General features: G+C 41.9%; 1 protein-coding gene across 1 annotated transcript; it reads right to left on the reverse strand.

The window, feature by feature from the left end:
* Positions 1-3354: 3354 nt before the first annotated feature.
* Positions 3355-9872, reverse strand: smco4 (single-pass membrane protein with coiled-coil domains 4). Its single transcript, XM_084314476.1, has 2 exons — positions 9750-9872; positions 3355-5431 (listed from the first exon to the last, which is right to left on the reverse strand). The coding sequence occupies exon 2, from the start codon at positions 5320-5322 to the stop codon at positions 5143-5145; it is 180 nt and encodes a 59-aa protein (XP_084170602.1). The 5' UTR covers positions 5323-5431; positions 9750-9872; the 3' UTR covers positions 3355-5142.
* Positions 9873-14458: the final 4586 nt, after the last annotated feature.

Here is a 14458-nt window from a genome sequence, read left to right on the forward strand (position 1 = left end):
CTGATAACATTAATGTCTATGGTGCATGTACTATTTAAATAACCATAGATTGCTCAATTCTTTACCGATTTTCAAACGGGTTGGTTTGCTATAAACATCAAAGATGTAGTTATGATACTTTTTTTTTACGAACCGCTTGAATCATATCCACGTTAATAATGCTTGTAATAAACCAAACCGTTTGTAAATCCGTCAATATTTCAGCGAGTTATGAGTATTTTTGTCTGTGCAGATCACTCGCCCTCACTCAAGGCTGACTGGGGCAAGATGGCGGCGGTTCAGCGACGCTGGTGACTCCGCCTTAAGCTATCTAGTGTTCTATATATATCTATGGTTCTGGCCAGCTGCCTGGTTCCGGGTGAACCGGGAAGCATCAGACAGGGTCACGAGACAACAAAGTGTTAATCCTTTTTTAATGCTTATATTTACTGGGCATATTTTTTACATTTATTATACAATAAATTCCTATATTCATTCTAAATATATAATAAATATAATATATATAACATAATATAACTGATAGGGCATACAGACCCTCATCTCCCCGGCACGGTGGTGTAGTGGTTAACACTGTCGCCTCACAGCAAGAAGGTCCAGGGTTCGATTCCCGCTTGGGGACCAGGTTTCCATGATGCCAGGTACCCAGGTGGGGTATCTCCCAGGCCTTTCTGTGTGGAGTTTGCATGTTCTCCCCGTGCTCGCAAGGGTTCCCCCCCCGATAAGATACACCCAATGGAAAAACATGCACAACAACAGATCGCTAACGCTGTGGCGTCCTTGACGAAGACGGACAGGAGCACTTGGATTGGTCCCCTGGCGCGGCTCACGTTGACGCCTGTCTGCTCCCGGCTGCCCTTGGGGGGAAGGACGATGGGATGGGTTAATCGCAGAGATGAATCGCATCAGCGATCCTACAGACAATGCATGCGTGTGTGTTCCGGTGTGTGTGTGTGTTGTGGATAATAGCCAATGCCAATTAAAGACCTCTGAGCAGGTCCTGCATTATTATTATTATTATTGATTGTACTGTAGCAGTATTTTACTCTGTCCATTCTATTTTATTGCACTTATATTTTACTTAACTTTTTATTTCACTGCACTGTTGCATAATTTTAATTCTACTATTTTATTGCACTGCACTATTTTACTCTCTATTGCTTTTTTATTACAGATTCAAGGCTGTCAGGTATTCAACTGTGTGGGTATCAAACAAGAAAGACTGTCAGGCTTTAAAACTGCAGGACCCAGGCCTAGAACTGCGGCCTGAGAGAGAGAGCCAAGGTATGGCAAGGATGGAGGGTGCGTGAGTCAATGGGGTGTGTCTCCTCCCCCCCCCCCCCTTGGTGGATTTTTTTTTCAAATAAGTTGTGCAATAGTAACTTTTGGTGAGTTGTTACAATTCACTTATATGACATTTAGGTATGACACAGGACTACAAAAGCATTTAGTATAGAAATGTGTCAACAGACTAAAGCAGGTAACCACAATATTTTGCATACAAATTATGCTGAGCAGAATGTAATATCATAACTGTCTATTATTTTTCTTGCAATTGAGCCAATTTTCCTTAGGTACGGTTTTGAGGTGTGTGTTCAACAGAATGTAGTATCAAAAACACGTTGATTGATTGATTGAAAACTTTATTAACAGATTGCAGAATGGGTACAATACAGTACGGCTCAATACACACAATTGTTAATATAAGGGGATGATGCAGACCAGAGAAAGACTTTCGTCTTGTTTACATCAGGGTCCCCCATTTTCAATTCATCGTAACATTTATGCCATACACGACATACAGATAGTTACATCCAGACATATATAGTACTGTTTAAGAGACATAGTTTCTAAAAGAGAGTATATATTTGGGTACTGAATGCTGAACTGCACTGTTATAATCACTAAGCCATTGTAAGACCTTACCTGTGTCCCTGTATCACTTGTCTCTGCTGCCCTTTGACAAAAAAAAATTCCGTATGTCCATTTTCCTTTCTTTTTTTCTGGGGCATATTTGCGTTAGTCACCTAGTAAAAGTCACCAGATAGTAAAAGTGAGTTAATTGACTATATCAAAACATGCTAGGGCTGTACCGAATAGTTCGAAGCTTCGAACATGTTGACATTCGAATTCTAATTCAACATTTAAATTTTGTAATACATTTCTTTTTAAATATTAATTTGCCAAGTTATGGCGAGTGCCATACCAAAACGACACCCCTGGAACTGTGCCCTGAGAGGGAGGTTTGCCCTGAGCGGGGGGTTCGAAGGGTCAAAGTGGGTATCAAATAGGAGGGAAGACTGTCAGGTTTTAAACTGTGGATGCCAAACAGAGAAGGTAAAGACGACTTTAAATTGTTAAACAGTAATCCAGACCTTTTTTAATGCACTGTAAAAAAAACTGATTTTACATGTCTGCACTTTATGTGCTCATTAACATGTCTATTCTATTCTACTACTTCTCGCACTTTTACTATTCTATTCTTACTCTTTTTATTATTGTCTATTTTTAAAACTGAATCAAACCATAAACAAGGTGGCCTGTTAGATACTAATGTGAAAAACGGTGGTTTTATGTCTGCACTTTATGTGCTCATTTTCCTGTATTTTTTTGTTGTGAAGCACTTTGAACTGCAGTTTCTGTATGAAAGGTGCTATACAAATAAAGTTATTATTATTATCTGTTCTGTACCTTTGTTTAGTTTACAAATTTTTCTCAAGATTTTTATATTCAGAGTTAATTGTATTGCCTATATTTATGTCTTAGTTTCTACTATTACCCTGCCCATACCTGTACCTCCTCTCCTCCTTTCCCCATACTGCTATGATGCCCACGTCACACTGAGTCCAGTGGAGTTGGTAAACTTAAGCTGAAGCTACTATGAGGAACAGCATGGATGAGAACGGATTCTTTCTGCCAATCAACATCATTGGTAAATAGGAAATAGGACTGATATCCTTTTACCAACAGAATATTTAGGTTAAGCATCAGCAAATATATATACATTTTTAAAACTCAAAAGCAATGTCTCTTTCCAGAAATCATGACCCTGTTACTCAAGATAATACACAGACCTTGTTGTGAGCGGTTTCATGTAGGAACTAATTCCACACTTAACAGCTTGGACACATGATTTTTTAACCAACATTCTAATGAGGGTTAGACTAAAACATTTTTGTGCATGCATGCTTCAATAGCATCCCACCAAAATTAACAAAAAAGATTTTATTCAAAAAGTTGAATACTTAATTTGATACGTTCAAGCTTGGGAGATCATCCCTTTTTAGTTAGTTATGTCCAGAATGACTGTTTCACTATAAATTACAGATCTCATGGCAAGGAGGAACTGAACAAATATAATATATAATAAACTGGACTTTTGAAGAAGTCTTTATTAGTCATGCAGTGACACACACATGCGACTGGCAATGCAATTTTGTTTGGGTCGCCGATGAGATCGAGTCTCTGCGCTTGACCCATCCCGTCGTCCTTCCCCCCCAAGGGCAGCCGGGAGCAGATAGGGGCTGCGGTGTGGGGCCGCGCCCCGGGGACCAATCCAAGTGCTCCTGTCCGTCTTCGTCAGGGAACACAACAGCATTAGCGATCTGTTGTGCATGTTTTTCCATTGGGTTTATCGGGAGGGGAAACCCTTGCAGGCACGGGGAGAACATGCAAACTCCACACAGAAAGGCCCGGGAGATACCCCACCTGGGTAACTGGCAACCTGGTCCTAAATGACTAAATGTAAATGGTCCCCAAGCGGGAATCGAGCCCTGGACCTTCTTGCTGTGATGCGACTGTTAACCACTACACCACCGTGCCGCCAGAAGACTCCGTCCCCGACACATCTCGCTTGTATACCATCCCTCTGATGATATGTTGAAAGAAATGTTTCCCATTTTAGCATGTATTTTGTTTATTTATTCTCACTTTTATATCTTTGTAAAGAGACCCATGTAAGTTGGGTCTCACTGTAACTGCGGTGCTCATGGTCAACAAGGACGTATCTGGAGCCTGGAGATGACGTGATGAATCATGCGGTCACATGTCACTGGAGAAGGTGTAAAAACACACGTTATGAAATAAACAAAGCTAGATATAGTCAACAGCATCTCATCATGCAGCAGGTATGACATCATGCACTACCACGCCTTGGTTTCTCAGTTTTTTTATTTAACTGAAATAATACATTTTCTAACGTCATTAAGGCACATTTTCACATCCGCAAGGATGTCATAGGTGAAGTGACTCAGTCGAGGAGTCCGTCAATAACTTAAAAATGGTACAAAGAATGTAGCACTTGGATTGTACACAAAGGAAATAACATGCAATCACGCTCTACAGCGACGCCGTTGTGTGTGTCTTCACAAAACACATTCATAATATACACATTCTAAATATCACATTCAATCAGGACATGCTCCCGAGTTGCGTTCAGCTGTTCCTAAACTATGCGGGACCGAACCGCTGGCATGTTTTAATACTATTTTCCCCCGTCGTTTTGATTGATACATTCCACTGTGATAGCTTGAAGAAGTGCCGCCCGAAGACATTGGTAAAGGCTCGTGAAAAGGCTTGTGTCGTCTTTTAAAATAGTCACAGAGTTGCATCGCTCAACGACACAGTCACACGACTAAAAAAACAAACAAAAAAACGCTTTCGGCCATTCACCTGATTGAACACATCTCTGGTTGAACTTGGCAAGCTGTGCACAGAAGTCCTTTGGTAAACATGACATTGTAATCTTTTTTTTAAACGGCACCACAGCCATACTGTCAATATAAAAAGAGGGAGATAAGTACATTTCCTTGCTTTCTTCGTCCGTCAAAAAGGCACAGAGAAAGCAGCTACTTCTTCTTCATTGTTTGTTTTTGATTGTTTTGCAGCTCAATTCGTTCTCGTTTCAAAACTGTACTTTGGAGGAGGCCTGGTTTAAGACAAATGGCAGGTTGATCGAACATACAGGACACAAGGTGGAGGGGCTGGGATGAGGGAGACATGGGAAGGGGAGGGGCTGGGATGAGGGAGGCCAGTAGCTGGCAGGAAGGGATGGTAGTAAGACATGAGGGGTAATTCCTTTGGGTGTAGGGCTCCACTCAAAGTGTGTAAAAAAAAAAACAGTCATTGTATCTGGAGGAGGGTCTACTACTCGATAGCGTCGGGTCTGGTGGCCATGTAGACGAAGACCACGATGAGCAGAACAACCACGGCCAGCGTGGGCAGCACTACGGTGGCCACCTGCTGCCGCGCCTCCTGCATGGCCTGCTTCCGCTCCTTCTTGTCCTTGGAGGTTTCTTTCTTGGCTTTGCCTTTCAACTGCCTCATGGCGTCTCCCTCTCTGGGCACTTGGCACTGCTGATTTGGCTCGAGGCTCCCTCTCTCTAGGTTCAGTCCGTCCGCTCCTCTGCTCCCACTCGCAGGCACCCTGCCACGCCTGAGACGAGAGGACATTTTAAGGATTCACTCAAAGTCAACCTTGATTCAACTGGTATTGTCAAATATTTGTTTAAGATTTAGTCTTTAGGCAAGCGTTTTCCATTTGAATTAATGTACAGATGAGCAGAGATTATTTAAAAAACACAAGATTTAGTACCAATCCAACAGGATACATTTATCTGAATACCAACAGAGGTGCTGTATACCCCCTGTGACCATGAACAATGTGCCCATTGAAATAGTACAGGAGTACAAATACCTGGGCACTATTATCGACAGTAAACTCACATGGAATGCTAACACCAGATCTGCAAAGGCTCAACAACCTCTGTAGTGTACTTCTTGAGGAAACGCAGACATTTCAAAGTGGACAGAACTCTGCAGATACTGTTATATAAGACCTGCATCCAGAGTGTGCTGACTTTCTGTATTCAGTGCTGGGGGAGCACTAAGTGTACAGAATAAGAATAAATGAGATAGGGTGGTCAAATTAGGAGGCAAGACAACTGGTGAAGCAATGTAGCAGTATTACAAACATGTCAGACCAGTACACCAGGAAATTGGCTGAAAAGATCATAGCCGATCAACTGCACCCACTATGGTCTGAGTACCCACTCTTACCCTCAGGGCGGAGGTACTGCAGGCCTAGGACTAGAACCAAACGATGCATTACGACGTCCTTTGTCCCGCACAGCATTCAGTTGCTTAACAAGTTAATTATTTGGTATTTTTTAGCACTTGCACCATGGTGCCGTTGAGGGTCATGCAGTATCATGCTTTTTATGATGTTCGTATTTATTATGCCCATGTCTTGTTTGTCTGTGCGACTGTGCTGTATTGTTCATATTAGGCTTTTCCCCCCCGTTGCTCTCTTTGTGCAAAGCAAATAACCTTGAAGGGCAATACAGGTTTTTCATTTTCAACATGACATTTGTGAAACGATTTTTAATTTTTAGAAGATAATATCTCTACAATCTAATCTCGACAACAGGCTGCACAACCATTTGCACATTGTTGACACAACAGTCGGCTCATGTGTTCTGTTGTTTGATTAATAATACTCGCATCCAAGGTCCAACATGTCAAAGTCTTACTAAACATGAAGTGTAGCTAGTAGAGATTAGGGGTGCACCGATATGAAAATTGGCCACCGATACCGATACCGATTGTTCAACTAACACAATCGGCCGATACCGATACCGATACCGATAATTGTGGCAAAAAATAAGTATTTTTAATTTTTTTTAATATTTTTTTTATTTTTTTTTTTATTTTTTTTTAATTTTTTTAATGAAACTACTGTATATTTGTATGTGTGTTTGTATTTGTAGGCCTCTTTACTTACTTAAAAAAGGAAACATCAAGAAATATGTTTATGGTATCACTGATCCCTCTCCCAGTATCGTCTGGCGGCCTGCAGAGGGATACTATTTTCTCAACCAGAGCTTTCAACCAATGCAATGGAACCATTCTGGCGGCCTGCAGCGGGATACTATTCTCTCAACCAGAGCTTTCAACCAATGCAATGGAACCATTTTGATTGACAGTCGATTTGGCCAATTACGCCACACCGCTAGCACCCACCTCCTGCTTACCACCAAGCGAATATTCATTTTTCTACTTCGGGGCATGCCGCCATTAATCTGCTTGTGAGAATGCGAGTCAAACTCAGAACCACAACAAGCTAATAAGTTAGCTGCCCGGCAGTGCCCGCCGACCAGCGCGCTCCACAGGATGGCCAAACGAGACACAATGATTTTACTGCAACAAATGTTATAATAAAACAAAGCCTTTCTATACATTTGTCTGGTTGAAAACTTTATTAACAGATTGCAGAATGTGTAGTTGGGTACGGAATGAGCAACGGAATGTAACCGAGCTATGCACGGCTTGCTTGCTATCTTCGGGTAAATACTATGCTGATGTAATTGAACGTGTAACTAACTATAATAACGTTAATGCCACAAAACGAATGTTTGTGTCATTTTAACAGCAGATACTTTCTTAAATGCCATCCTCCCGACAGAGCGGTGTTGATGGGGAGCTCTGATGGATTCGCTTGGTTGTGTTATTACATTAGCATTGAACAGCTAACCGAAAGCTAGGGTTAACTAATGTTAAAGGTTTAGCCATAACGTTACGTTGGCTAAAGTTGGGGCTATTCTTAATCCAGTAATAATGGCTGCAGACCTGCAAGCAAAGTACAGCAAGTTGGCAAAGGAGTATTCCAACGTAAATCACATTTTCACCAGTAACGTTAGTCGTCTGCCTCCCGGCTATGAACGGACTCGGAGTAATGCCTTGCTGCTATGGGTAATAATAATATGCTGATGTTATTGTCCGTGTAACACTAACTATATAACGTTAATGCCACAAAACGAATGCCTTGTTAATCATAAATAGTAACTTTGATGCAGTAGCTTGTGTGTGTGTGGGGCGGACGGCGGGCGTTGTGCAGGTAGGTCGCGAGTGAATTTTTTTTTTTTGTCTTGACGCTACACAAATGGATGGTTAGTTATCGGCGACTGCTATCGGCACATTTGAGCTTATCGGCCGATAGGCCGATAGCAGTCAACAAGGCACTTATCGGCCGATACCGATACCCGACCGATATATCGGTGCACCCCTAGTAGAGATACCAATGGAGTTCTGTAGGCTAGTAGCCTGCAATTAACCTGTAGGCTGTGACACAGCAGCAGAGACAGCAACAGCATTATGACGTTGAGACTTTTGACAGCAGATTGTTGGGTACTTTAGATCTCGGGCATGACGGGACAAAACGTTTCGCAATTATGCCACATCAATGTGGAACGCCCTACCCACAGCTGTAAAGGAATGTGAATCACTACCCACTTTCAAAAACACTCTCAAAGAGCACCTACGGGAGACTGCAATTCGAAACTGGCCCCTGTAAATGTCCTAACCCAACCCCCTCCAATGTACAGTAAATGTCCTAACTCAATAATACACAAGACCCTCTTCTTGGGACCAAGTACGGTTTCGTGGATAATCCAATGTACAGTTACCCCCCCCCCCCCACACAGCAGTATAGTCTATCTGTAATATGTCATGTATGTTATGATGAATTGAAAATGGGGGACCCTGATGTAAACAAGACAGTCTTTCTCTGGTCTGCATCCCCTTAACAATTAAATGTATTGAGCTGTACTGTATTGTACCCATTCTGCCAATCTGTTAAATCAAATTTTCAATTCAAATGTTCAAATCAATCAATCAATCAAATCAATTTCAAGACTTCGATGTAACTAAAACTAAAGCCACGTCAGGCAGACGCGTTTTCGCTGATATAATTAGAAACTTGAATCCACACAGCAATGGTTAGCTAGGTTAAATTAGCTTGGCTAATGTAACTGTAACCAATTATATAACGCTAGATAAAGTATTACATGTAACGCTATCCACCAAGAACTTAAGTGTGGCAACGATGACAAGCGGACTAGCAATGGCCTAATGGTGCGTCCGATCACTCCGTGTAAATTCGTAAAGTCGGACATTTCATTGTTTAACACCAGGGAGTTGCACTCGAACGGCCGACCCAAGTGGTAAACTCTGTCAGGTTCCATGATATCAGAGTTTACAATTTATGGCGTTTCACCTTGTGTGGTGGTGCAATTGCAAACATACTTTATTATGAACATATTAGAAATATCTTGACATGCTGGGATTCCTAAAGATAGCTCAAACCATCTGCATCAACAAAGAACGTTTGAATAAATCAGGCAAAATCGACTGCCTTGCATCTGGTTGGTGTTGCATGTACGACCTAACTAGCGCACCGAACATTTCCGACTTTACGAATGGATGAGGACCGATCGAACGCACTATAACATAACACTGACGTCACCTGCCCTCCTGACACGGAAGCTAGCCGCCACTGCCCGCCAGGCAACAGCTTCAGCTTAAAATAGCTAGACACTACCAGAGCTGGACACTACTAGCCCCGCTAGCAAACCGATACTGAATTGTACAGTGCGGCAGCGGCACTGCTAGCCAGCTACGCTAACGTAGTGATGTTGTACCGGCCGAAAACGTTATAAGTTAGCTAACATTAAGTTAGCCAACACTGGCTATGTCGTTGGCTGTAACGCATTGGTTGGTTTACGTGACCAAAGTTGGTTGACGTTTTCCAACGTTAATCTTAATGAGCCAAGTCTATTATAGTCTCTTTATTAACGTTAGTGATACGATTCCGCTGACGTTAACACTACTGTTTACAACTTTGACTTGACCACCAGTGACGTTAAGTTGCCGTAGTATTCGTTTTGACCTGATATACGTGTATTTTTTCCACTTACGTGGTCAAAGTTGGGTCTCGGAGCTGTTTTTCGGCTCGCGACCGGTGCTGTGTGGCTCGTTGCCTCGTCCTGCTCCTCCCCGCGTGCCTGCGGCCTGCCCTGGGCTCGCTGCTGTAGACTGAACTAACTCTACGTGGCAACACAGTTGTTGGTTGACCAGAAGTCATGGCGCCTCAATAGCGCGGCCCACAGAGCAAAAGACGACATAACAATTGTCTGCTTTACTGTGTGGTTAGGTCATATATAATATAATACTAGCACAGAGAATACAACTACAGTACGCGATCTCTTAGATTACCATTAGATTGTGATAATTTCCCACAATATATAGTTAGGATGTAGATTGATTGATTGAAAACTTTATTAACATTGCAGAATGGGTACAATACAGTACTGGCTCAATACACACAATTGTTAAGGGGATGCAGACCAGAGAAAGACTTTAGTCTTGTTTACATCAGGGTCCCCCATTTTCAATATATCATAACATTTATGCACGACGGACATACAGTCAGATACACAGTACTGTTACATCCAGACATTTATGACATACAACATTATACAAATAGACAGTACTGTTAGTGTTTAAGAGACAGAGTTTCTAAAAGAGAGTACAGGTAGGGGAGAGTGGGGTGAGCAGTGCCAAGGGGCATGTAGTTCCACCCCTGTTAATTTATCTAGAAAACCATAGAAGAAGTTGGTCATGTGACAACATATTTTTGAAGAGGCATCCATTTCACTCAACCTGCAGAGAAGGGAGACACCTGGCTTGAGAGGTAAGCACATTTAAGTTAAAAAAACTGTGGTTTGCCCTCCAAAGTAAAATTTGTATGATCAAGGTTTTTTGATTGCTGTGTTTGAACAATTATAGACAACTTTGAAAACAGTTCACACATGTTTTAGTAAGCTACACCATGAGTCTATACAGTTAGCATGATGCTAGCTCAAAACAGCTGGGGGATGCATTTTTTTCAAAATGGTAGGCTTGGGGTGATTTGTGCCAAAGGGCCTGGGTTAAGTTGTGCCAGATATTCTCTTTGTTAAGTTGCCCCAACTTATTTTATTAACTATATGTATTACTTTATTGTATTTTATTGTTATTGTACGTTGCATTCTTGCATTTGATCACTAAAACTATGTGATATTCTTAATTTTAGACCATAATCCATCATGCCACGCAGATATACAAACGGAAGACATACAGGGTTTCAACTCTTGAGAAGTTGGAAAGAGCAGTGAAAGAGGTGCAACAGGGGAAGACTATATGTCAGGTTGGAAAGGAGATGAAGATCTGCAGGATGCTTTTACCGCTTTTGAGATTAAAATGATCTGTTTTACGTAAAATTATCAATGGCACAATTTACCCCAGTGTATTCTCTCTAATGTCACAACTTACCCCGCACCGGGGGCAAGTTGTGCCACAAAACTTTTTTTTCTAAAGCTATATTTCTGAAACAGTTTATTTAAGATCCAAAGTGATTGTCCCCAGGGATGCACAACATCCTAAACTATATGTACATATTTTAGTTGGGGGCATTACTGTAATCCCCTTGCTTTAAAGGCACTTTAAGTAAAAAGTGGCACTACTCACCCCACTCTCCCCTATATACATTTGAGGGGGAAGAAAGCGAAACTGTACATGGGGGGGGGGGGGGGGGGGTTGGACATTTACAGGGGCCAGTTTCAAATTGCAGCCTCCCGCAGGTGCTCTTTGACTGCGGTTACCATGGACCGCGGAACGCATTTGGAATAGGTATGGCCAATTAATAAAAAAAAAAAAAAAAATGTACACTCAAAGTTGGTAGGGCGTACAGCGTTTTTCCAATTTTGAAATCCAAGCACTGAAAATGCATTCTCGTTGGTTTTGCTTAAACCATAACCGAATCCTTTTGTAACTGAGGGGTTACAAAACCCGGACTGTATTAAAGATTGTTTAGATTAAACCACTACTAAATATTATTACTTGCCAGACAGTACAGTTAGTTAAATATGGCAGACACCCAATTGACGGCACGGGACAAAGAGATCACGTTTACAGTATTTTAATAGCAATATCAATATACAACTGAATTAGTACGTTGCTCTTTTAATAGTGAAATGATAGTAGAATGTCAGAGTATCAAAGTAAAGGGGAATGAATAATTCCTAGGTTAAGAATACTCGACCGGAGCTCTGCATGGAGTGAGAAGGCGATACAGGGCAAAGCGAGGGGTATAGCTGGAGACAATGATTTCCCCCACGGAGTGGTAAGCTCCAGAGGAATTGAAGAATAGTCGGATACTCCTGCGGTCACTGAAGAAAAGGGGTTCTCGTACGGATCCAGTCCTTGTAATCCAAGTGCCCGATGGCAGGGTAATAGCTCTTAATCCAAAGCCCGACGGCAGTGATGATAGCTAGCTAGCTTCGTTGGTCCTAGAAGCTAGCCCGATGAAGGTCTTCAGGTGTAGTTAGATCCAAGCGCCGATGGTCTTAACTATGCTCTTCTCCACGTTACTTCGCTTACACAAGTCACTATAATACACCAATAATGGTTCTACAATATTAGGGTCGTATCTAAGTAGCTACTAGCTATCCATAACGATACACCGCGGGTAGGCTTCCACTGCTCACATGTCCACTCGTTCTGCTGTTAGTGTTACAAAGGGTCAGATTAAACCGAATATATATATTTATTACTTGAGATATATTGTATAATATTTGTATATCGTCTGATATCCCTTGTATATTCTTTGTACATATACACGGAATATCCCTTTACCTAGGTACAGGCCAGACCATAATATTCGTTCTCCTATTGGACAGCGACCCCTAGGCGCCAACGGCCATACCCCCAAAGGCAAGTTCAAAGCTACCGCTAAGACATGTCTCAACATGTCCAGGTTTGCGCAGTAATACGAGACAGAAATGAGGTTGGCACTAGATTATTCACCTTACGTATAAATACGTCGCAGGTGGATACAGCAGTTAGTTAGACCAAAACGTTGAAGCCTTCACCACGATACAACGTGCCGTGAAGTGGGCCCCTTTTTATGAGGCGCCGTTTGGGACAAAAGCCTGACTAATACAAGACACCGCCTATCCAAAGCCTGACTTATACAGGACACCGCCTATCCAGTTATCCTGCGCGACCCAGTTGGTCCGCGAGAGAGGGCCAGTTGGTGCGCCGATTGGGACAAAAGCCTGTCGAATACGAGACACCGAGGTCCAGTTGGTCTGCGCGCGCCGACATGTTTTTTCGAATACAGACACCGAGGTCCAGTTGGTCTGCGCGCGCCGACATGTTTTGTCGAATACAGACACCGAGGTCCGGTTGGTCAGCGCGCGCTGACATGTTTTGATCCGCGCGCGGACAACTTTTGGTACGCGAGAGAGGCCCAGATGTCCGGCGAGAGAGGCCCAGATGGGTCCGCGGGCCACCCAGATGGGTATCGCTCGCGGACCAACACTTAAAAGAATAAAGTGGTGTACTCATTAATTTATGCACTTACAATCACCAGAAAGGCTTTCGAAATGCCATGTTGGCCTCAATATTTTCAAAACAAATTATATGAAAAGATTATGAAATGAACAACATAAACAAGAATGTGATAAAATATGTAATAAAAACGGAGCTCAGACTGTATCTGTATTACATGTCATATATGTTATGATTAATTGAAAATGGGGGACCCGGACGTAAAGAAGACGAAAGTCTTTCTCTGGTCTGCATCCCATTAACAATTGTATGTATTGAGCTGTACTGTACTGTACCCATTCTGCAATCTGTTTTCAATCAATCTATCTCAACGCATACATTTGATCGTAGAAATCGTGACGTCAGAGTGTCTTCGATAATGTTGGGGGTCCTTAATTCCTGTATGCAAATTCTTCATCATGCAGCACTATCATCATCATCCGTATAAACTAACATTACATGTACATTAGAGGAGGAAGTTGGACACATGTTTCATCATTAAATACTAGTATACTAATATACTAACATTACCATTTGTAGACCATAATATGAACTTGTACACATGAGTACATGAGAAGCACTTTGTTCACTTCAAGTAAAGGGATACTTGCCTTACTAAGGTTTATTTTGTCACATACATACCAGGGCATACCGTTTTTTTTAAGCTATAGCAATCATCATACTAGCTAGTTTTGATTATCTGCTGACATTTAATGATGAAACATGTGTCCAACTTCCTCCTCTAATGTAATGTTAGTTGATACGGATGATGATGATAGTGCTGCATGATGCCAATAAGAATTCGCATACAGGAATTAAGGACCCCCAACATTATCGAAGACACTCTGACGTCACGATTTCTACGATCAAATGTATGCGTTGAGATAGATTGATTGAAAACAGATTGCAGAATGGGTACAGTACAGTACAGCTCAATACATACAATTGTTAATGGGATGCAGACCAGAGAAAGACTTTCGTCTTGTTTACGTCCGGGTCCCCCATTTTCAATTCATCATAACATATATGACATGTAATACAGATACAGTCTGAGCTCCGTTTTTATTACATATTTTATCACATTCTTGTTTATGTTGTTCATTTCATAACCTTTTCATATAATTTGTTTTGAAAATATTGAGGCCAACATGGCATTTCGAAAGCCTTTCTGGTGATTGTAAGTGCATAAATTAAGGAGTACACCACTTTATTCTTTTAAGTGTTGGTCCGCGAGCGATACCCATCTGGGTGGCCC

This window comes from Notolepis coatsorum (assembly GCF_963971535.1).
Source record: "Notolepis coatsorum genome assembly, chromosome: 1".
Lineage (NCBI taxonomy): Eukaryota > Metazoa > Chordata > Actinopteri > Aulopiformes > Paralepididae > Notolepis > Notolepis coatsorum.